Source organism: Leucopleurus acutus (genome assembly GCF_964270905.1).
Source record: "Leucopleurus acutus genome assembly, chromosome: 16".
Classification (NCBI taxonomy): Eukaryota; Metazoa; Chordata; class Mammalia; order Artiodactyla; family Delphinidae; genus Leucopleurus; species Leucopleurus acutus.
In genome coordinates, this window is record NC_139158.1 from 83063774 (window position 1) to 83089142 (window position 25369).

General features: G+C 41.1%; 1 protein-coding gene across 1 annotated transcript in view; it reads left to right on the forward strand.

The window, feature by feature from the left end:
* Window positions 1-25369, forward strand: part of RAB22A (RAB22A, member RAS oncogene family) — a 38523-nt gene that overhangs the window by 4999 nt on the left and 8155 nt on the right. The window contains exon 3 of the mRNA XM_082857042.1: window positions 17628-17709. Within this exon, the coding sequence (XP_082713168.1) occupies window positions 17628-17709 (82 nt within the window). The remainder of the gene's footprint in view (window positions 1-17627; window positions 17710-25369) is intronic.

Below are 25369 nucleotides of genomic sequence, written 5' to 3' on the forward strand. Positions count from 1 at the left end.
TTATTCTGCTGTTGGAGATGGTGGTTGTTTCTAGTCTGAGGCTATTACAAATAATTTTGCTATGAACGTTTTCGTACGTGTCTTTTGTGCCCATATGTATGGAATTTCTTTGGCAATTGGCAGTGGAATTCCTGAGTCAGAAGGAATATGTATCTTAACTCTCTCTAGTAGCTACCTTGTAAAGTATTGCACCAATTTACATTCCTACCAGCAGTGTTTGGGAGTTCCGGTTGCTCCATATCAGCTACAACATTTGGTATTATCAGTCTCAAATTTTAGCTGTGTTGGAGGGTGGGCGGTAGTACCTCATTCTGGTTTTAATTTCTGTTTCCCATATGACTAAAGCTATTGAACACATTTTCATATGTTTATTGGTCATTTGGATATGTTGCCTGTTTGAGAATCTTGTTCATTTTTCTATTGGGTCGTCAGTCATATCCTTATTGATTTGTAGGTGTTGCGTACGTATTCCGGATACTAGTCATTCGTTGGTTCTGAGCATTGCAGATATTTTCTCGCACTCTGTGACTAAGGTTTTCACTCTCTGAAAGGATCTTTTAATGAAGAGTTGTTACTTTTAATATATCCATTTGATCAATCTTTCTCTTTATGGTTAGTGCTTTTTATGTCCTTTTAATAAACTTCGATTTACCAAGGTCATGAAAATACTCTCCTGTTATCCTATAGAAATTTTGTTTCACTTTTCAGATTTAGATTTAAATTTTACCTGGAATTAATTTCTGGATGAGATGTAAAATAAACGTTAAGTTTTGGGGCGTTTTGACTTTTTTTTTTTTAATTCCAACAGGGTTATCCAGTAATCCTCATCCGTTTTTTGCTTTTTAGACCATAATTCAGTGTTCTGTGCTGAGCTGTGATTGTCATAAATTGAGCATCTGTATTTATAGTGCACTTTTTATGGATTTTTTTCTTTTTTTTTTTGCGGTACGTGGGCCTCTCACTGTTGTGGGGGAGCACAGGCTCCGGCAGCGCAGGCTCAGCGGCCATGGCTCACGGGCCCAGCCGCTCCGCGGCATGTGGGATCTTCCCGGACCGGGGCACGAATCCCTGTCCCCTGCATCGGCAGGCGGACTCTCAACCACTGCGCCACCAGGGAAGCCCCTGGATTTTTTATTATATCCCATTGATCTGTGTTTTTAATTGACTTTACTGAAGTATAGTTTACATGCAATAAAATGCACCCATTTTTAGTGAATATGTTGATGAATTCTGACAGATTTATACATCTGTGAGATCACCACTGCAATCAAGATGTAGGACACTTCCTCACTCCAGACTGTCCCTTTCTGCCCCGTCCTGTACTCACCCCCACCCCTACCACTGGCTCCAGGCAACCACGGATAAGCTTTCTGTCACAGAGATTATATGGAATTTTTAAATTTCAATTGTTTGTTACTAAAAATACATAAAATGGATTTTTACATATGGACCTTGTGTTGTGTGACTTGGCTAAATTCAGTTAGTTCAGGCGCCTTTTTAAGAGATTCCTTGGGATTTTCTTAGGTGCACAATCATGCATCTGTAATAGGCAATTTTATTTCTTTCTTTCCAATCTGTATGCCTTTTATTTCTCTTACCTGCCTTAGCGCATGAGCCAGGACCTCCAGTACTGTGAGAAGTGGTAAGAACAGACATCCTTTCCTTATTCCTAATCTTGGTGGGGGAAGCATTCGGTCTTTTCCATTAAGTTAGACATCTAGGCTCTAGGTTCTTTGTATAGGTGCCCACTATCATGTTGAGAATGTTATCGTCTACCCCTAAATCAATGAGATCTTTTTTAATCAAGAATTGTGTTGAATTTTGCCAGGTGGTTTTTTTCATCTTTTGAACTGTTCTTGTGCTTTTTCTTTTTCAGTCTTAAAATAGTGAATTACAACAATTGATACTAAAATATTAAGCCAACATTGCATTCCTCGGATACATTTCACTTGGTTAATATGATTTTTTTAATACATTACTGAATTTGATTTACTAAGATTTTGCTAAGCATTTTTGCCTCCATGTTCATGATGGATATTGATCTGTAGTTTTGTGTAATATGTTTCTCTAGTTTTGGTATCACGGCCTCATAAAATTAAGTTGGGAAGTGTTTTTTTCCTCTTCTACTTTTTTGGAAGAGTTCATGTAGAATTGGTATTTCTTCCTTAAAAGTTTGGTATAATTCATAAATTATATCCATTTGATCAATGGATGAAGCCATCTGAGCAAGGGGTTTTCTTTGTCAGAAAAATTTAGCTACCAGTTCAGCTTCTTTAATAGATATGGGCCTATTCATTTCTTCCTGAGTAAGCTTTCGTAGTTTGTGTCTTTCAAAGAATTTGTCCATTGTATCTGTTTTTTAGTTTATTGGCATGAAGTTGTTCATGATATTCCTCTATTATCTTTTTAATGTCATTAGGATCTGTCCAGCTATAAGTTTAGCGATTTTAATGGTCTTCTCAAAGAATCAGTTTATTTCATTAATATTTCACTCTTTTCCTTGTCATTGATTTTTGCTTTTATCTTCATTTTTTCCTTCCTTTGCTTATTTTGGCCTAACTTCTTCCTTTTTAGTTTTTTAAGGTGGAAGTTTATAATATTGATTTTTTAAGGCTTTTTTTATATATGCAATTTATACAGTTAGAACTATAAATTTCCCTGTAAGTACTTGTTTGAGTGAATCCCACAGATTTTGATATGTTGTGTTTTCATTTTCATTTAGTTCAAAGTATTTCTTTCCCTTGTGACTTGTTTGACCTGTTAGTTGTTGGAAGTATGTTTTCTAACTTACAGTTATTTGGGAATTTTTCCAGGTATTTAAATTAGTACTGAATTGTAGTTTAAATCCGTTGTAGTCAGAGAACATACTCATTATTATTTCAAAGCTTTTACATTTGACATTTGTTTTATGGCCTAGAATGTGGCCTTCATGAATGTTCCATGTGTACCAGAAAAGAATGTATTCTGCTACTGTTGTGTGGTGTGTTCTGTAAATGTTAAATTATCAGCTTGCCTAACAGCACTGTTCCTCTCCTTTGTATCCTTACTGATATTTTTTTCCCCTTATTTGAAGTGAAAGGAGTGTCTGAAATCCAACCCTAATTGAAGATTTGTCTCGTTCTGTTTTTAGTTTGATCAGTTTTTGTTGATGTTTTGAAGCTCTTATTATTGAGTTTACCTACATGTAGCATTGTTATTTTTCTTGATCACTTGACCCCTTCACTATCATGAAATGTCCCTCTTTTTCCCTGGTAACGTCCTGATTCTGAATTCTACTTGGTCTCATATGAATACAGGCTCTTCAGCTCTCTGTTGGTTAGTGTTTGCATATCTTTTCCCATCCATTTACATTTAACCTATATATATTTAAAGTGAGTTTCGGGCTTCCCTGGTGGCGCAGTGGTTGAGAGTCCACCTGCCGAGGCAGGGGATGCGGGTTCGTGCCCCGGTCCGAGAAGATCCCACATGCCGCGGAGCGGTTGGGCCCGTGAGCCATGGCCGCTGAGCCTGCGCGTCCGGAGCCTGTGCTCCGCGACGGGAGAGGCCACAACAGTGAGAGGCCCGCGTACCGCAAAAAAATAAAATAAAATAAATAAAGTGAGTTTCTTGCAGCCAGCATTATGGGTCCTGCCTTTTATTTGGAGTGTTTACACTTGTACTGTCTAATACAGTAGCTGCATGTGGCTATCTGAACTTAAGTTAAAATTTAAAATTCAGTTCCTCAGTCACACTAGCTACCTTTCAAGTTCTCATTGTAGAAGGCTCTGTTGTATAGTACTGGTTTAGACCATTTTTATTTTTTGTAACTATCAATATGGTTTGGTTTAAATCTACCATCTTGCTGTATTTTTCTACTGCCCATATTAATGGTTCCATTTTATCTCCACTAGTGGCTTGTTAGCTGTACCTCTTCTATTATTTTAGTGGTTGTACTAGGATTTGCAATATACGTCTTTAATTTGTCAGCCTACCTTCAAATAATATACGGTTTCACGTATAGTATGAGAACCTCCTTACAAGAGTATACTTTCATTTCCCCTCGCTCATCCTTTGTGTTATTATTGTCATATATTTTATTTCTGCATCTTATAAAGTCCACAATACACTTATTTTTTGCCTTAGTCAGTGATCTTTTAAAGAGACGGTTAGTCTTTTTTCTGGGTCCTTGTGCCCGTGTCACAGTTTGTTAAATCCAGTATCTTTGTAATAAGTCTTAATGTCCAGTAGCATGAGTAGTTCTATTTTATTCTTCGGTAATTTCTTGACTGTTCTTGGCCTGTTACATTTCCATGTAAACATTAGTGTTATCTGTTTTCACACACACCAACACACTAATCCCCACTGTGTTTTTGATTGACATTCCATTGAATTTATAGATTGGTTTGGAGAGAAATGACATCTGTATGATACTGCATCTTCAATATATGCACATAGATTATTCTTCCATTTGTTAGGCTTCTTTATTTTTTCTGAGCATTTTTTTCTGCTTTTCTGTGTAGTGGACTTGCATATCTTTCGTTAGATTTAATCCAAGGGGTTTGATGTTTCAGTGCAGTTTTCTGCTGTCAATGTGCTAAATGGTATTGCTTTGAAATAGCTTTATTTCTAAAACTTAAACTTTTTGTATCTTTTATTGAGTTGAGTACGGATCTGCAGTACTGTGTTGAATAGAAATGGTCATACTGGGTATTCTTATCTTATTTTAATCTTAGCAGGAAAGCTTTCTCTATCATACCATTAAATATGTTTGCTATAAGGTTTTTATACATACACCTTATCACATTACAGAGTGTCCTTCTTTTTATCATATGCTGGAGTTTTGGGTTTTTTTTAACATGAATAAGTGTGGAATTTACCAAAATATTTTTCTACATTTATTGGCTTGATCCTGTAATTATTCTTTTATGATGTTAATGTGGTAAATAACATTGTTGAATTTTCATGGAGTAAATCCACTTAGATTCTAATATATTTTTCTTTTTACATATCACTGGCTTTAGTTTACTGTGTTTTTTTAGGACCTTTGTGTATGTTTTAGGACCTTTGAGTAAGATTGTCATGTAATATTACTTTCTATAATGTACACGTCAGATTTGGTATGAAGGTTTTGCTTCCCTTATAAAGCTAGTTGAGAAGCTCTTCTATGGAAGAGTTTGTGTAAAATTGCTCTTATTTCTTCTTTAAATGATTAGTAAAATGTATGTGGGCTTCAAGTTGTCCTTGTATAATATAGTTTAATGAGTCAATTTCTTTCTTTTTTTAAAAAATAATTTTTATTTTTTTTTTTATTTGGTTGCACCAGGTCTCAGTTGCAGCTTGCTGGCTCCTTAGTTGTGGCATGTGTGCTCCTTAGTTGTGACCAGTGAGCTCCTTAGTTGCAGCCAGTGGGCTCCTTAGTTGCAGCTTGCCAAATCCTTAGTTGCGGCACATGGACTCCTCAGTTGTGGCAGGAGGGCTCCTTAGTTGCAGCTCACCAGCTCCTTAGTTGTGGCATGCGAACTCTTAGTTGCAGCATGCGAACTCTTAGTTGCAGCATGCATGTAGGGTCTAGTTCCCTGACCAGGGATCGAACCCAAGCCCCCTGCATTGGGAACGTGGACTCCTTAACCACTGTGCCACCAGGGAAGTCCCTCAATTTCTTTCACAGTTGTAAGATTATTCATTTTCAGATTTTCTATTTCTTCTTGTATTGATTTTGATAGATTGTGGTTTGTTTGGGTTTTTTTTTAAGGATTTTCACTATTTTCATATACTTTTCCCAATTTATTGGCATAAAGGTGTTAAGATTTTATACTTTTTACATTTTACATATATCTCTTTTACATTTCTGATATTAGTTTTACCTTTGGTCAACTCTGCAGTATTTCTCTTTTTTCATTAATTCCTGCTCCTATCTTTATAGTTTCTGTTCTGTTCAATGTGCAGTTCTTTTTCTAACTCCTTGAAAGAGATGATTATATAACTGATTTTCAGTCCTTATTTTCACTTGTATTCCTTATGTTTTAATACCTTAGCCATGGCTTTTGCTGGATCCAAGTTTGTGTATATCATCATTTCATTGTCATCCATTTCAAAATATTTTCTGATTTTTATTATGATTTCACCTTTGATCCAAGTGTCATTTAGATATGTGTTTGTTGATTTCCAAATATAGGGAAATTTTCTAGTTAACTTTTTTTAGTGATTACTGGCATAATTGTATTGAGGTCAGAGAACATATTTAAATCCTTTAATTTCTGATGCAATTTGCAATTTACCCAGTATATGTTGATTTTGGTAAATGTTTCATATGTATTTGAAAAGATTGTATACTTTGCAACTGTTATTTGCCATGTTCTTTGAGTGGAATTAGGTCAGGTTTATTAATCGTGTTCATTTCTTCTGGTTTTTTGGTCTACCCAAATCCATCAGTTACTAAGAGACTTAGTGGGTTAAAAATCTCCCACTATGCTTGTGTATTTGTCTGATTATCCTTTTTGTTCTGTCAGTTTCACTTTATCTGTTTTGCAGCTACAGTAAGTACTTACAAATCTGGAATTTTGTATCTTACTGATAATACAAACCTTCTAACATTCTGAAATGTACTCTTTAGCTCTGGGAATGCCTTTTGCCTTGAGGTCAAATTGTGTCTTAATATAACAAGACTATTTCCTTTGGTCAGTATTTGCATGGTGCAACTTTGTCTCATCCTTTTGTTTCTAACCTTTCTGTATCTTTCTGTTTAAAGTGGGTTTCTTGTAAGCAGCTTATGATTTGAATTTGATAAAATACATTCCATATAACCACCACTTAATCAAGATCCAGAAATTCTCATCACCTCAGAAGGTTGTTTCTGTGAGTCCCACTCCTCTCAAGTGACCACTGTGCTGACCTCAATCACTATGGATTAATTTGCCTGTTCTTGCATTTCATGTAAATGAAATAATACAGAAGACACTCTTTGGTGTCCTGTTTCTTCCCCATAAAACGATGTTTTGGAGATTCAACCATGTTGTTGCATGTATCATAGTCCCTTTTTTTAATTGGTGACTAATATTCTCTTATATGAATAGATCACAGTTTGTTTACCCATTAGTTTTGGGCTACTATGAATATAGGTGCTGTGAAGATTCTTTTAAAACTCTTTTTGTACACACAGGTTTTCATTTCCTTTGGGTAAGTAACTAGGAATAGAACTTGTAGTTCATAGGATAGGTGCATGTATAACTTAGTACGAAGTTGCCAAAGAGTTGTCCAAAGTGGTTGTATCATTTTACCCTCCCACCCGCAAGGTATAGAAGTCCAGTTGCCCTACATCCTCACCAGCATTTGTCTTTTTAACTTCAGTTATTCTAGTGGATATAAAGTGGTATCTCATTGTGCTTTTAGTCTGCATTTCCCAGATGACTAATAATGTTAAGCATTTTTCTTGTGTGTATTTGTCATTCATATATCTCTTATGAAGTCAGTACTCAGGTCTTTTGCCCATTTTTACTGGGAGTTTTTGCCTTATTTCTTACAGACTTGTAGAAATTCTTTACATATTACAAATAGAACTCTCTTGTCAGGTATATTTATTGTGAATATTTTCTTCCATTCTGTGGCTTGCCTTTTCATTTTCTTAATGAGGAGTTTTAATTTCAATGAAGGCCATGTTATCAGTTTTGTCTTCTTGGGTTCATGCTTTTTTGGTCCTCTCTAAACAAGCGCTGCTTGCCCCAAGTTCTCAGAGATGTTCTCCTATGTTTTCATCATAGTTTTAGCCTTACTTTTAGTTCTTTGATCCATCTCAAATTAATTTTTCTGTATTCTGTGAGGTAGAGGTAAGAGTCATTATTTTCCCATGTGATTATCCAGTTGTCCCAGCATCATTTGTTGAAAGACTTTCTTTTCCCCATTGAGTAGCATTGGCATCTTAATAAATTATAATACTGAGTCTTCTGATCCATGAACATGGTGCCTTTCTCCATTTACTTAGGTCTTCTTTAATTTGTCTCTGCGTTGTTTTGTAGTTTTTAGTTCAGGAGTCTTAAGAGTATTTTTGTTAAAAATTTTTCCTAAATATTAATGTTTTTTAAACTATTGTAAATGGAATTGTAATTTTTTATTTTATTTACAATTGTTTGTAACTGTATATAGAAATACCATTGATTTTCTTATATTGACCTTATATACTTTAATCCTGTTAAATTCATTTATTCTGATAGCTATCTTGTAGAGTCCTTAGGGTTTTTTTACATGCATGATTATGTTGTCTGAGAATAAAGTCAGTTTCTTCCTTTCCTTTTAATTTTTTTCCATATCTTGCTGCATTGGCTAGGACCTCCGGTACCATATTGAATAAAAGTGGTGACCAACATCCTTGCCTTTTCCCAATCTTAGTGGAAAAACATTCAACATTATACTATTAAGTATGATGTTAGTTGTAGGGTGCCCATTATTAAGATAAGGAAGCTTCCTTCTTTTTCTAGTTTGCTGAAAGTTCTTTTAAATCAAGAATGGGTCTTGAATTTTGTCTTAATACTTTTCTGCATCTATTTAGATGACAGTATGGTTTGTTACCTCCTTTTTTCTGTCAGTGTGGTGGATAACTGTGTTCATTATCAATTGCTAAGTAATTGCTAAGTAACATTAACAATTGCTAAGTAACAAGCCCAACACTTAGCGGCTTGAAACAACAAACATTCATTATCCACATTTTCTGTGGATCAGAAATCAGAGTGGCTTAGCTGATACCGTTCTGACTCAGTCTTCTGTGGTGCTGCAGTCAAGATGTCCCAGTCAAGTCAGGGCTGCAGTCATTTGAAAGCTTGGCTGGGGTTGAAGGATCTGCTTCCAAGGTGGCGCACTCACATGGCTGTTGACTGGAGGCCTCAGTTCCTCAGATCTTCACCATGTGGGCCTCTCCATGGGGCTGCGTGAGTGTCCTCACAAAAGGACAGCTAACTTTCCCCAGGGCAAGTGACCCAAGGGAGAGCAAGGAAGAATCTGTAGTATTTTTATGATGCCTTAGAAGGGAGTTACTAAGCCCATCCCAGACTCGCAGGGTACGGAATTAAGCTCCACTCTTGAAGGAAGGAGTATCAAAAGGCAAAAAATGAACATATTTTGTAACTACCACAATTACATTAATTGAATTTCAAAAGTTTAATCACCCTTACTGTATCTAATCATGTTGTGAGTAAACATCAGATAAACTCGGATTGAGGAACGCTTTACAAAATGACAGGTATATAATCTTCAACAGTCTCAAAGTTTAAAAAGTCAAGGAAAGACCGAGAAGCTAACCCAGACTGAAGGAGACTGAAGAGTCGTGGCAGCTGAGTACAGCATGTGTTTTGAAGTGGATGTTGTACCAAAAAGGGTGTTATTAGGACAACTGGCAGAACTCAAATGGGCTCTGAAGAATAGATGGTAGTAATGTGTCGGTGTTAATTTCACAGTTTTGATTATCTTATTCTGCTTGCGCAGGAAGATAGTCTTGTTTGTAGGAAATGTCCACCAATGTTCAGAGGTAATGAGGCAACTTACTCTGAAATGGCTCAGGATAAATAACTTCTGTACCGGTAACTTTTCTCTAAATTAGAGACTGTTTCAAGTTTGTTTGTGTGTTTTTAATGATGGCTATTTTACTGTAAATAGACATTAAAAGACAACCAACTTTTATCCCCCGAATGTCATTAAAAGACAGCTGGCTGCTTGGTATAAAACGGTATAACATTGAGCTGTTGACGCACTCTTCACCTTACACGCTGGCTCTGTGAGCCTGGGTCACCCCACCCCTCCACTGCATGTACCTTCCTGCTTGGCCCACCTAATTTAAGCGATTCTGAGATTTGAGTAATTATTCAGGGTAGAAAAAAAGAGGAAATGCAAAACTCATTTCTTTTTATTTTACACCCATATTACCATTTCCATTGCTCTTCATTCCTTCCTGTAGAATTGAGTTTTCATCTGTTGTTATTTCCCTTCAGTCTAAAGAACTGTTTTAGCATCTCATGGATCTCAGGGCTACTAGTGACAGAGTCCCTCAGTTTTTGTTTATCTGAAAAGGTCTGTATTACATCCTCACTTTTAAAGGATATTTTTGCTAGATAAGGATTTCTGGGGTTTTTTCCCCCCTTTTTGTATTTTGTTTGTACAGCATAATGATTTGATATGGGACCATATTGTGAAGTGATTACACAATAAGTGTGGTTAACATCCAGTCACCACACATAGTTAGAAAATTTTTTTTCTCGCTATGAGAACATTTAGGATTTACTCAACAACTTTCAAATATACAGTACAATATTATTAACTATAGTCACCAAGCTGTACGTTCCATGGGTGAGATGAGTGAAGATGTCAGAGGTACACACTTGGAGGTGTAATGTACAGATAGTTTTCTTTCAGCATTTTGAATATAGTATTCTACTGTATTCTGGCCTTCGTGGTTTCTGCTGAGCGGCCTGGCGTCATCTGTAGCACTGTTCCCCTGTATGTAGCATATGTTTTTATCATCTGGCTGCTTTAAGATCTCTTTATCTTTTTTTTTAATTAATATTTATTGGAGTATAATTGCTTTACAATGTTGTATTCGTTTCTGCTATACAGCAAAGTGAATCAATTATTCATATACATATACCCACTCTTTTTTAGATTCTTTTCCCATATAGGTCATTACAGAGTATTAAGTAGAGATCCCTATGCTATACAGCACGTTCTTATTAGTTATCTAGGGTCTCTTTATCTTTTGTCTTCAGCAGTTTACTGTTGTGTGCTAGGTGCTTGATATACTCTGGGGTAACTGAGTTGCTTGGATTAGAAACATGATTGTTTGGGACATTTTCAACCAGTATTTTTTAAAATATTTTGTCTACCCCATTCTCTTGCTCCACCTACAGGATTCCAGTCACTCATGTATTAAATTGTTGGATATTATCTCGCAGGTGACTGCGGCCTGGGTTTTGCTTTGCTTTGTTTTCCATCTTTTTCTCTTTAAGGGTCACGTTATTTCTGTTGATCTGTCTTTAAGTTTGATTGCTCCTTTCTTCTGTCTTTTAAGCACATCTAGTATATTTTTTTCACTTCAAATACTGTCTAATTCTAGAGTCTTTGTTTTTTATATTTGTAAGCTTATCTGTTCACTCAATATGACTCTTTGTCTTTAAGTCCTGATTATATTTCTAATAGCTTTTAAAGCACGTGTCTGCTAGTGCCAACATCTGGATCAGCTCAGGATCTGTTGCTGTTTACTCTTTTTTCTCTTGACCTTGGATCACATGTCTTTGCATATGTAGTAGCTTTTCTTTAATTACTATTGTATACTGAATGCTGCAGAGGTATGTTGTAGGGATTTTCTATTCTCTTATCTTCTGTGCAGTGCTGAGTTTTGTTTTGGCAGAAAGTTGACCTGTGGGCTAATCACCTTGAACTTGGAGAAACATGCTTTTACACTCTGTTATTAGGATGGTTCTATTGGATTGTTGCCTTCAGCCTCATGGCAAATCCTTACTCCTGGGACACAGTCTTTACTTCTGAAGGGTGGCCTACCTGGCTTTTCACTCAGGGTGCTCACTGGGCCCCTGTAAGTCGGCAGGATTCAGACTTCCAACTCTTTGTCGCGCGGTTGGCAGCAGCTGAAATCCTGCTCAGCCTTCCATCACGCTGTCCTTGGAGTCTCCCCCGCACATGTGCGGTTCAAAGTCACCATGGGTCTGAGGGGACTTGATGCATAGATTTGAGGCTCCCTCTGCAGCATCTTCCTTCCCAGGGCATCCCATCTGCATTTCCAGCCACACTGGGAGCCCCAAACCCCATCCTCCAGCCAGCGGCACTGGTTTTCTGCTTGACAGGCTGGTGAGGATTCTCCCAGTGCGGGCTACCACCACCGTGCCTGGGCTCAGAGCTCCTGGCTTTGACTTTTAATTTGAGTATTTAATTATTTTACTTTTAATATAATTACTGATGTATTTATGTTTAAACACTACAATTTTACACTTTGCTTTTTATTTACCCTGTCCTGTGCTCTTGTGGGTTGAATTTTGTTTTGTTTTGCTTTTAATGCCATATTTCCCCCTTTGTTTCCCCCTTTGTTACCTTGGAAATACATTCTTTAATTGTTCTTTAATTGTTACTCTAACAATTACCTTACGCATCCTTGACTGTTTTGAGTCTAATATAAATTACCTTCACCACATTCCCACAATGCAAGGATCTCAAATCCAATTTCCCTGTTTCCTGCCTTTTATGCTTTTACAGTGCATTTTAATTCTAGACCTTATAGGACCTTTATTATTGTTATACAGTCAACATTCCTGTCAGTTTTCTCCACATGTTTACTCTTCCTGTTGCTTTACATCCCTGCCTGCGTTTCTGACCTTCCATCTGGGATTATTTATTTCATTTTGAAGAACACTGTTTCATATCTCCTTTACAGTACTCTTCTGGTGCTGGGGGTTTTTTGGGTCTGAAAATGTCTTTAATTTCATCTTTTTTAAATAGAGCTTTTATTTACATACAATAAAATGTGCGGTTCAGTGCATTTTTGCCTTGTACTTGTTTAAGTGCCATCAAGCTATAGAACATTTCCGTTACCCCAGAAAGCTCCCTTCCTGGTGTACCCACCCCTGCCTCATCAGCCTGACCATCGTCAACCTAACCTATAACAATAAAGTAAATGTGTGTTTTAAGCTCCATATAAACACAGGCTTATTATATCTACTCATGTGTGCTGCCTTCCTTTGCTCAAAATACTGTTTTTGAGATTCATCCATGTTTTTGCACAAATCAGTAGTGTGTTCCTTTTTATTGCTGAGTAGTGTTGTATTGTATGAATATACCACAATTTGTTTATGTAGTCTCCTATTGATGGACATTTAAATGGAGTCCAGTTTTAAGCTATTATGAATAAAGCTGCTGTGAATATTTGTGTACAGTTTTTGTGTGTAGATATGTACACGTGTCACTCTTGAATATATACCTGAAGATGGAATTTCTGGTTCAAAGGCATGTTTCTTATCTGCTATGTGTAACAGAGTACCCTAAAGCTTGCAGCTGAAAACAACAATGAACACCTATTGTCTCACAGTTTTTGTAGGTCAGGAATTCAGGAGCAACTTAGCTGGGCGATTCTGGCTCTTGCCATACTGACCTCTCCATAGGGTTGCTTGAGTGTCCTCACAACATGGGAGCCCAGGATGGAAGCCACAGTGTCTTTGTGACCTCACCTTCATTTCAGTAATAACCTCTTGGTTACACGGGTCAGCTCCATTCACTGTGGGAGGGGACTACACGAGGACATAAATACCAGGAGTGAGGATCCTTAGGGCCGTCTTAGATGCTGGCTGCCACAATAGGTTTTAAGGCATGTTTATAAGAACTTGCTGTTTTCCAAAGTGGTTGCATGCACTTTTCCATTCCTACCAGCAATACATGACAGGTCCATTTGTTCCACATCTTCAACAGTTGTTTTTAATTTAAGCTATTTTGGCACGTCACAATCATTTTTTAAAGTCTATTTTCATTGGATATAGAATTCTTGGTTTTCAGTTATTGTCTTAGGTCTTTGAAAATATGTATCCCATTTTCTTACAACTTCATCTGTTTTTATTGAAGTCAGGTGTTAGTCTTGTTGCTCTCCGAATATTAATGTGTCATTTTTTCTTCTGAGTGCCTTTGAGATGTCCTTTTCATCTTAAGGTTTCACCAGTTTTACTTTGATGTGCTTAGGTGAGACTTTTGTTGTATTTATCCTGCTTGGGTTCATAGTATTTCTTGAACCTGTGGTTTGATGTCTTTCAAGTTGGAAAATTCTCAACCATTATCTCTTCAATATGGCTTTTGCTCCATTTTCTCTCTTCACATTCTCAGACTACTATTACATATAGTTTAGAATTTGTGTGTGTGGCTTTTACACTCTTTTCTACACTTTCCATTATTTTTTTCCTCCACGCCTTAAACTAGGTATTTTCTCCTAGCCCTTAATCCAGTTTTTAATCTTTTAAAATTTTTCAATCACCCCCTGCCGTGTTTGGCCCGAGTCAGGGTGTTGTCACTGTGTAGACTCATCAAATGCAAATGCCGAAGGGGAGGAAATGTCCTTACAGGTGTGAGAAGCCAAGATCTCAGGTTCTCAAAGATCAACAGAGATACCTGTTGCAGTAAAGAGGCGTCACGGGGCTCGGGGAGGAGAGGACAGGGAGGCGTGCGTGGTGGTCACGCCACAGCCACCTGAGCTGAGACCCGGCGGTTGGGGAGGCACTCCTGCTTCAGCCGTGAGTGCCACAGCCTCTTCCTTAGCATGGCTCTGGAAGTCTGGGCGACGGAGGGACACGGGAGTCGGTCACTGCTCAAGACGCCTGGCTGTCTCCCAGTGCCTGTTGGCTGGCCTGGAGGTGAGAGCTTGGCGGCCAAGCAGCAGCAGGTCGTGAGGACTTCCCTGGGCGTGGTCAGCCCTGCTGGTGGCACCCACGCCCACCCCCAGAGGCCACCCCCCTGGCTTAAGAGCCCCCAGGGCTCCTCTGATCTCAGCTCTCTGTGCTCCAGAAGCACTTCTCACTTTATGCTTTGGGGAGTGCTTGGCCGAGACTCCCTGGAGCTGTGGGCGTCATGGAAGGCGAAGTGGCTTATGGCACATGGTAAATGCTTTGTCAGAATTCCAGGATAGCAAGGAGGGAGATGAGGAAGATACGCCTATTACAGGGAAAGACGTACAACAAGGTCCCTACCTTCGTGGTGCTTACATTTCTCATGGGTGAGTTAGGCATTGAACAGGTAAATTTAAAAATAGATAAATAAATAAGCCAGGCAGATATCATACAGACCTTGTAGCAGATGCCCTGAAGACAAATGGGATGATGTGTGTGTTGCAGGGTGAAGTTGGGGTGCAAAGCTGCCTGGCTTGGGTGGACCACACAGATTTTTGTGATTGTTGGCAGCTGAGCTAAGACCTAAAACCTGAGGAGCATTTGGCCAGGGAGGAAAGCATTCAAGGAAAAGGAACAGTCATCATGAAGGTAGAAACAGAGCGATTGGGAGGATTTGAGTCTGGGAGGAGGAGACCAGTTCGATGACTGCAGTGGCCCAGGCAGGGTGTGCTGGGATCATGATGAGAGCAGTGATGATGGGTGAATCAAAGACAAGACATCTCTGACTCAGCAGAGGCAGAAAAGTGGAAATCATAGCTGGTGTGAATGGAAGTGTGTTTATTCTCAAGTTGGGATGGTTGATGGGGGAACATGTGGGGAAACTTTGGGCTTATAACCTCTGTCTTCTCTGAGAAGGCCGAAACAAGCTGTTGCCCAGGGAAGAGGGGTCTCGGGCAGTGGTTGGGAGCTGGAAAAAAGTCGTAGGAGAGTGGGATCGTTGCTATGTGGAATGAGAGGCCTGGGTGGGTTCAGCTGAAGTAGGACAGTCTTCACACTGGTCCTCACAGCTCTGTGACTTTCTTCCAGCAAGGCAGCCACCCCACCTCTCTGCAGAGGAATCAGGGAGAGAGGCTTTTCCAGGTAGCTGAGACAGAAGGACAGGCAAGATTCGTAAAGAACTGGCACAGTATGGCGAGTGATGCTGGCGATAAAAGGACAAGAGGCCAACAGATGTGTAGACCCAAGGAGACCTAAGCAGAGAGCTTTGGACTCGACAGGACCTCAGTGCAGATGGGAAGGAGTTGTCTTGAGAGCGGCCATGGGGGAGAGGTGGAAGGATGGCCATGGGTCGCAGACAGGAAGTTAGGGTTAATCCTGTTAGACCCCTGCGTTACATTGCAGCTGCCATTTTGTCTTTTCTCCTCCTGTCTGAGTAATGAATCTGTGCTTTCATTACAAGGGAAACGGTTGGCAGGTTGGTTGGATTTCAGTGAATTCAGATCTAATAATGAAACATTTCCTTTTAATTGCTGTATATATCTTTCTCAGCTTTTTCTCTACTTAAAGCATATTTCTCTCTTGTTCTTCTCTTGTTGGATGTGTTGGATGCAGTGGCTCTGTTAACAGGTGTCTGTTGTCACTCTTACAGCTAACACCACAGCCATAATTGATGGAGAGTTGAGTTGCATGCTTTTAGGACTAATTGCAGAGTCTAAACTAAAACATTTCCTGCAGCTGCCTTTAAATAACAATAATAACAATAGTAATAATATTTTGTATAGGGATAATACTTTACAATTTGCAAAGCGCTTTCACATACATCATATCATTTAATCTTCACAATAAATAAGGCTTTTTGAATGCTTAGATCTTTCCTAAAGTGAGAAATCATGGTGCATATCTTGATTTAATCATGCTGAGTTGCCAGAAGTTCTTGACATGATAAGCATTTGTTGAGCACCTTCTGTGCCTAAAGCACTTTACTAAGGACAGCACGGGGTAAACTTCCCTTAAGGAGATACCAAGTAGCCGCGGCCCAATAAATGTGATCTTGCTTCCTGGCTCGCTCCCCCTTCCTCATCATGGTCACTGTTCTGGTGGCTGCTTGCTAAACCATAAATTTATATAAATATTACTTTGTATCAGAGTTTAAGTTTTTAAACCTAGGATTCTGATACTTATCTAAGCTCAGTAATACTTCAGAAAGTCATTCTATCGATTTCAGCTTGAACTTTCTTGAAAATTATGTATCTGTTACTTGAATCTCAGGGATATTTCAGATCCAGCACATTTGAAAATGTCTAGCCATCGAGTTGGTTGTCTGATTAGGATGATTAGGCTATGACTCCAAGAGCACAACTTGACCCTCGGCCCCAGAAGGCTTATTCAGTGGGAAGGAAGACATAATCATCTCTGGGTTCTTGAGCCAGACTCGGATGCACTGAGGAGACTGGGAGAGAAAGGGCTTCCCAGGAGGGAGCTTCCTGGGTGAGATGGGGAGGAGAGGGTAGCATTGGAGCCGAGCACAGGCCCAGGGCAGGACTTCTGAACCTTTAGCCAGGAGCCCCTAGAGGGTCCAGGCGTGTGTTCTGGGCCACCACAGCCCCTCACAGATTCTCCAGAAAGCATGAGACACCCCCAGCCCCTGCCTTCACGGGCCTCTGGGCAGAGTGGCACCTCACAGAGAGCACATCAGCATTCCTTTCCCCATGGAGGGCTGGGGCGGCCCCTGAGGCCTGATGGGGCTCATCAGGACCACCCAGGGGCTGCTTTGTTACTGAAACACAGAGGCACCAGCTGTCTTCCTGCTTCTTGTTTGGCATCTTAGTTTTATTAACTCTAGTATTACACTAGCTCTGTATGTGGTCATGTGGTTTAGGAATGGGTGAGGACAGACCTAAATGGCCTAATGCTTATAAGCACACTGATTTCCTGGACACAGTTTTTTTTACAAAAGTTTTCCCATGGTGCCATCTTTTTAAAGAACAGCTTCTGTATATTACAAGGGAGGCTAATATCTGGATTATCAAATTATCTCTTGGTTCTTTTGATATGGAGCTCAGGCAGCCACAAGCCAAAGAACCCTTCCTTTGTGTTGGGCAGATATGCCCGATACTTTATTTTGACACAGAATATGCAACCAGCATCTGAGCAGCTCGTAAATGCTCCAGAGAGGACGCCGATTAGCATGTAGCGTGGAGCGGGAGTTGGAACGTGAAGTCTAGGTGGTGTTTCCCGCTGGGGCTGGCGACGCGCTCTAAATGATTGTGTTCTGATCATTTAGGTCTCTCTTTACAGGGCATCTTTTATGACCAAGACCGTCCAGTACCAGAATGAGCTGCATAAATTCCTAATCTGGGATACAGCTGGACAAGAGCGAGTAAGTCATCTTTAATTCACTATGTGTTTTTCTGAGGCCCAAATTAAAGCTCCAACAGAACCGCCGGTTCCTGTCATTTCACGTCACTCACCTCGCTTCTCTGCGCCAGAGACACGTCTTTCCAGTTGCGTGGGCCAGCCTTTTTCTTTTCAATTAGAACCACAGAGTCCACCGATGGAGAAAGTGATATGGGCACTGAGGACATTTTTATACTTTTTAGTGTCTTCAATTAAACGCTGAGTAACAGGTCTGATAAAACCCTGCTCAGAGTATTGTGTGTAATTTGGGGCTCCATCCTCTAGCAAAGATATAAAAGAATTAATGGTAGAAAGGGAGAGTTAAGCACATCTCATTTATAGTCGCCTTTTAAAAGCTAAGGAGGGAACTTTACAGCATATGAAGTTTGAGATTTAAGTGAAATGGATGCGCTAACACAGTGCCATGCAATAGGTGCTTAATAAACGCCTGACGATGAAGTTGTCCAAGGTGGTCGTCTGCCTCAGGAAGGGCCTGGACCAGAGCTGGGGCCAGGAGCACGGCATCACCGTGCAGAATGGCATTTGGCAAAGCCCGCCCAAATCGGACGGGGTGGGAAGGCGGGGAGGGGACCAGACGCTGCTGCCACCTCATTTTCCCTCTGGGCCCGGAGTCTCATTTCCCTGTTGAGGTGTGTCTGGCAGCTACCCCATTATTCAGCTGCTGTTTACTTTTGTTTTCAAACAGTATTATCAAAACAAGAGCATGTGATGGATGCACGGTGCTGCCTTAGGCTCTTATAGAAGAAGTAATCAGGAGACATAGTCTGTCCTCACAGTCTTATCTGAGACGGCATAGATACCGCAAATGGTATAAAACCTGACAAGAATCATCACAGACACGTGGAGGAAAACCCAACAAACCATTACTGTTGTCCTAGACGTAGACAGCATACATTTTGTACAGATTTAATGTCTAAAGTTTGCTCTGTTTGGTTTCTTCTGTTTTTTTAATGCTGGATATCACACCCTGTGTCCATTTCCTCATCTTAGATGCATCTGCTAAGTCTCCGGTCCCCGCTGCTCCTATGTTGTTTGGGCTGTGCGTCTCCAGTGGAGATAGGCTTTTGCTAACCGTCACTCTGCTGTCCTTCAGAAGGGCTGCTTGCCACACAGTGTTCCTGAATATATCCATTGCCACAGCCCTGGCATCTAGCCTATTAGCCACGAAGTCGTGGCTCTTCGTACAAGTAATATACGTACCCTTTCACTGAATCCCAAGTTTCGGTTACCCCCTCCCATATATTTGATGACACAGCGAAACCCTCATTATAAAGCACATGCTATGATATAGATTCCATTATGCTTTGAATCAAAGCCCGTCCTGGTAGACATGGTGATATGTAACATCTTTCCAGAACATAAAACAAGAATAACACAAGGGTTTATGCCTCTCTCTCACTGCTACCATAACAGCAGGATTCTGTGAAGTTTTGTAATTAGCTGGTCTGCATGCCTCTCGTTTCCCCATTTCTAATTGATTCTGCACCAGGAGTAGTTGCCCTGAGATGCAAATCTGCCTCACCCCTACCTGGAGCTAGATCACTGAACCATCCAGGGGCTCGCGCAGGGAATGTAGATGAGCCCAGTGGGCCCGGAAGGCCCGCCCATCAGAGCCCTGCGCCGAGGAGACCCTCAGGAGAGGGGTGCCTGCAGTGAGCCCTCGCGCCAGCTGGTTGTTGCCGGATCACAGGGTTTAAGAAGAGCGAAGCATCTGACAGCTAATCACAGACTGTTTGAAATGCTGTGAGGATCCTCCAGGGCGCACGTGTAAGCTTGTCCTTCCCGCTTGTCCTGGGCACGGCCTTTAGGGCCCGGACCGGGCCAACCTCGGCCTGACTCTCCACCTTCGCCTCCTTCCACCAGTTCATCCTCCAAGACCAAACTGCATAGGCTTCTGCAGTGCGCCAGGCCAGTCCACACCCTCATACCCCTGGCTTGCCGTTCCCTCTGCTCAGAAGACCCTCCCTCCCACCGTTAGCCTAGAGAGCGCCATGCTCAGCCTTCAGAGCTCGCGTCTCATGTCGCCCAGGGAGCTTTCCTCACCACCCCTGCAGTCCTCAGGTGGCCACGTGCCCGCTGTGCTCAGGCGTGAACGCGGAGGCTCTCCTTGACCCCCTCCCCGTCAGCATGCCACGTCGGCGAGACCGCATGTCCCGACAGCTCCGGCTTCTCAATGCACCTCAGATCCGCTCGGTTCTCCCTGTCTCCACTGCCAGCTCTCTGCTCTCCACCACCTTTAACTCTCACCTGAGAATTCCTTTCACCTTTGAACTGGTCTTCCTGCCTACCCCCTTCCCAGCCCCACTTAGTACCTTATCCTCCCACTTACTGCCCTTCAGTGACTGCCCACTGCCCCTCTCCTGGGAGCCACGCCCTGCCCACTGGCCTGCACAGCCCTGCATGGCCTGTTCCACCTGTTCTCCAGGGCCCTCCCGGTCCGTCCACGCTCTCACCCGCTGAGCTCCAGCCCTCTGCCTCCGCTCAGTTCCTCAGACTCTCCAGAACCAGGCCTTCACACACGCTGTTTCTCGTACTGGAACTCTCTCTTCCCTCTACTCGGAGCCTGGCCAGCTGGCTCCTTACCAGCCTTTTCGTCTCAAGTTCAATGTCACACCGTCAGTTTTCCCTAACCCCTCTGCACCTAAGCACGACCCCAGCTCATTCTCCGTCACTGCCTTTATTCATTTCCCTCAGGACCCTCATTCCAAGTTGTAATTAGATATCTGTCTACACACTCTTCCTGACAGGCTGTCCCCACAGACTGTAAACTGTGAGAGCCGGGACCACGGGGTCGTATTCCCAGGGCCCAGCACAGAGCCTGACCTGGGGTTGACGCTCAGATATTGGGAGGACGCATTAGCAGCTGAACTCTTCAGTGTATCTCTTCGGATCCTGACAGTCTTTGCGATTGCCCACATCCGTGGGATTGTCCCCCGTTTCCTTACTTGTTTATCTTCTGTTAGACTGTGAGCTCCTTGGGGGCAGGGACCGTCCTCATGTCTGTGCGCTCAGCCCCTGGCACACAGTATTGATGCCAGTGGATTTAGATCAGTTGATTGTCAGCCCTACTTTGGCACAGGTAAGGAGGAACAGATCCTCTGCCTAGTTTCACCATGTGAGTATTGCATGCCTCAAATTATACACTTCTGATATTTGCATATTTATTATTCAGCTCTCTGTAGTAATGACATTTATTATGGAACCAAAAGTCATCGTAAAATGGCACCCCTTTATGATGAACTGACCATTCAAACATCCTCCCCACTTAACCCTCGCGTTTTCACAGATGGGTCATCTTTCTGATGGTCCAGTGACAGTTGGTTGCAAAGTAATTTCATTAAGTCAATGAAAGTGATTTTGGAGCACTTCGCAGATGTCATGCAAAGCCATGGACAGTGAGGGGTTTGTTACATTAAGTGAGGAGAGCACTGCTGATCAGAATATGACTTAAGTGCTTCAGAAGGTAATGATTTGTGTATCAGAAGGTTGAGAGGCCTGGGGAAAACTGTTGGAGTCCTCAAATATCTTGTAAAAATTCCTTTTTTATGATAGGACTAGGAAGGGCAAACATGAAATGAAAGATAGATATCATATTGTGCCAGCATATGGTTTTATCAAAAGAATCACAGTCAAGTTACGATCAACTCTGACTCAGTGTTCATTCAGGAAACTAGCTCCTGGTTGCAATAATAAACCTAAGTTTTTTCTAATATCAGATAAAATGAAACTCGTTTTCATAATTTTTTTTCTCAAGATAGAGCCTTTGTCAAACCTTTTCATTCCTATTTGCTATCCTAAATGAATTCGTTTTAAGTGATCTTTTCCCACCAATCACCCTTCACTAACAGGGACTCCTGCAGAAGCATGGAGACAGACCCAGCCCCTGCTCAGACATGCACCTCAAGTCCATATCAGAAATGCACCGTAACTGTAGCAGCAGCATTTCAATTACTTGCCATCTGTCTGTGATCATGTAAAAGAAAGCTTCTAACCAAAGTCTAATAGACACTGCATCCAGTCCTTGGAGGTTTATGTCCCTGAATCATACTGTGGTTTCTCCTAATGACTGTTTCTAGAGGGCAGAGCACCAGGAAGACAGGGACTCATCCACTGTCACAGGAGCCACATAAGAGTTGTTCTCGTGTCTGAAATCAGGAAAGCGTGTAGTGGCTTAATACCTAGAGCCAGGGTCCACACTGTGGCCCACAGGCCAAATGCAGCTCGCTTCCCGCTTTGTCAGAGCACAGCCATGCTTATTTGTTTACATATTGTCTATGGCTACTTCCACGCTTCCGTAATGGAGCTGAGGAGTTGCGACAGAGATCACATGACCCACAAGGCCCAAAATGTTTACTGCCTAGCCCCTTCCAGAAAAAGTTTGCCAACCCCTGATCTAGAGCCAGATTGGGAGCAGAGCTGTGCGGACGTCCCTTTAGTCTCTTTTTAAGCTGCCGCCTTCTTTCTTTACACCAAAAGGACATGGAAGGAGTTTCAGTGTCAGTAATGGTAGAGTGGCTTGTAACAGACTAACCCTCCCACAGAGAACTATTATGTATAAACTCTGGACAAAACATTAAACAACTCTCTGAAGGTACTGCCAAGCAACCAGATGCAGTTTGGGGACTGAAAAGGGAACGACATTGAGTGAGACTCACATTTTCATGGCTTTTCCCCAGAGGGCGCTCCCCAGACCATGCAGCACAGGGTAGCTAGGACTCCTGCAGAAAGGCTGTCTTTTTAGCTTGCAGTATTTGAGGACAGAGTTTAAGGTTGCTAGAGCAGCTGGGAAAGAAGGAGGCAAATCCCAGAAAAGATGGATCCAACAAGGAGGGAAGCCCCCAAAATCTGCTTGTAAATTCCCTTCAAGGCTTTGCTTAACCCCCAGATTGTGACTGCACAGGGGCGACACTAAGAGACCCAACAGAAGCCAACAGCTGGAGGGGTGACAAGACAGAGCAGAGATTCAGCTGCTGCTCATCACAGGAAAGTCCAGTCCTGCCCTGTTCGAGGGGATTGATAAACACGTTGGGCTTCCCTTGAAACTTCTGAAGGGTCTTAAGAGTAGAGACCCAAGTAGACCCACCCTAACCATGTGTAAAACCAATCTCAGGGTGATTAGCCAGTGTTTGAACACTCTTCAGAGAAGATAATGGAAACCAGATGGTTTGGAAATGTTCAAAGATTTAAAGGAAAAGTAGTCTTTTTTTTTTTTTTTTTTTTTTAGGAAAAGTAGTCATAATCTACTTAACTACAGATGGGGAATCTTACACAGAATGGCAACTAATAATCAGACGGAAATGCTAAAACTGAAAACTGTAGTATTTAAGATGAAAAGTCCACTGGGTAAGTGACAAAACAAAAGAACAAAGAGTGGAAGAATAGGAACATAGTCTTAGTACCATAGGGACAAATTCAAACAATCTAACATATGTGTAACTTGAGACCCAGAAGTTGTAAAAAGAGGGGAAGGAGACAGAAAGAAAAGATATTTTGAGAAATAATGGCTGAAAATTTCCCAAATTTTGTGGAATATATCAGCTCACAAATCCAAAAGTTTAGCAGACTCATAGGTACAAAGAAAACCACATCTAGTTCCATCATAATCAAACTGCTGAAAACCAAAGTTAAAGAGACAGATCTTGAAAGCAGCCAGAGATAATAGTATAGACACATTATGTGCGGGACACAACAGTATGAATGAGGGCCAGCTTCCCACGGAGTCAGTGGAGGCCAGGAGACAGTGGAGCAGTGTATCTTTAAAGTGCCAAAATTATCTTTAAAATATGAAGTCAAAGTCATGACACCGTTAGAAGAAGAAAAACAGGATTTAGCAGCAGCGGTCCCAGAACGGTTCTCGGGCTAGAGGAAATGACACTAGATGGTAACTCAGATCCATAGGAAGAAATAATAACCACTAGAAACAGTAAATATAAAAATCTGTCTTTTTTCTTATTTAAGAGACTACTGGCTATTTAATGTAAAAATTATAATATTGGATTGTGTGGGTCATCACATAGCTTTAAAATATTTGACAGTAGCACAAAGGACAGTGGGATAAAACAAATCTTGCCAGGTTCTGATCTTTTACGTGAGGTGGTGCTTTTTTTTTTTTTTTTTTTTTTTTTTGCGGTACACAGGCGTCTCACCACTGTGGCCTCTCCCATTGCGGAGCACAGGCTCCGGATGCGCAGGCTCAGCGGCCATGGCTCACAGGCCCAGCCGCTCCGCGGCATGTGGGATCTTCCCGGACCGGGACACGAACCTGCGTCCCCTGCATCGGCAGGCGGACTCTCAACCACTGCACCACCAGGGAAGCCCGAGGTGGTGCATTTTAAACTCTACGTCAACTGTGAGGAATGTATATTGTAGTTACAAGAGCAGCCACTTAAAAAGTAATACAGGAAGGTATAACTAAAAAGCCAATGGACAAATTAATAAGTTAAAATTGAATACTAAAAAATAGTTAATGCAAAAGAAGGGAAGAAAGGAAGAACAGGGTTTTCTTTTTTTTAATGGAACAAATATAAAGCAAACAGCAAAATGGTAGACCTAATATTAGTAAAAACCAAATATATCGGTAAGTACATTAAATGTAAAGGAACTAAACATTCCACTTAAAAGGCAGAGGTTGTCAGATTGGATCAAAAGTCAGGATCTAACAATGTGCTGGTTATAAAAGGATTCCCTTAAATGTAAACCCAGAGATTGCTTGAAAATAAGAGACTGGAAGAGGATATTCTATGCGGATCTTAAGCAAGAGAAAACCATTGTGGTTATATCAATATCAATAAAATAGACTTGGATATTTAAGGATAAAGAAGGGGCGTGAAAAGCATTAGGGAACTTTCCATGTTGATACAAATGTTTTATATCTCAGTGGGATGGTGTTTACGTGGTTGTACACATACACATTTGTTGTTTTACCAAAACTTAAGACCTTTTATCAAACTTAAGATCTTTGCACTTCTCTAAATGAATTTTACCTTACAAATTTAAATGCAAAAAACAAACAAAGAAAACAAAGCCAAAAACCAACAATCTTGTAAAGCATGTTGCCAGAATAACACATCAAAATGAAAGCTAATATCGTTGCCTTTGCTCCTGTGACTCTCACCGCATGAAAGACAGTCCAGAGTCTTTTCTACCTAATAATCTGGTTTCCTTAAAGTTGCTTACAGGCTTTATTATTAGTGGTTTTTTTTCTTCTCTAAAACTTAACCTATTTTATTGGAAGTTATCCGGCTTTGACCCCAGCAGCAGGGATCTTTCTCACTGAGACTAGCAAAACTTCACATGGATGGTCGTCTGGGTTTGGCATTTAGTTTGACCTCCTCCTGCACCTAAACAGTTCTTATTCCCTCATTCCCCACTTCTTTCTGGCTTACTACAGTGTGCCAGGCACCTGGCCCAGAGATAAAATGGGGTACTAAACAGACATGCTCTCTTCCTCATGGAGTCTACAGTCATAATTTTACTTTCATTTATAAAACTCAAATTAGCATGAAAGTTTAAAAGCCAAAGTTTAAGTCATTGGTTAAGAAGTTGTGGAGTCTGTAATTCTGTATATGGAATGTATTCAGATGCTCACTTCTGATGACAGTTCCTACCTGTGTTTTGCGGGG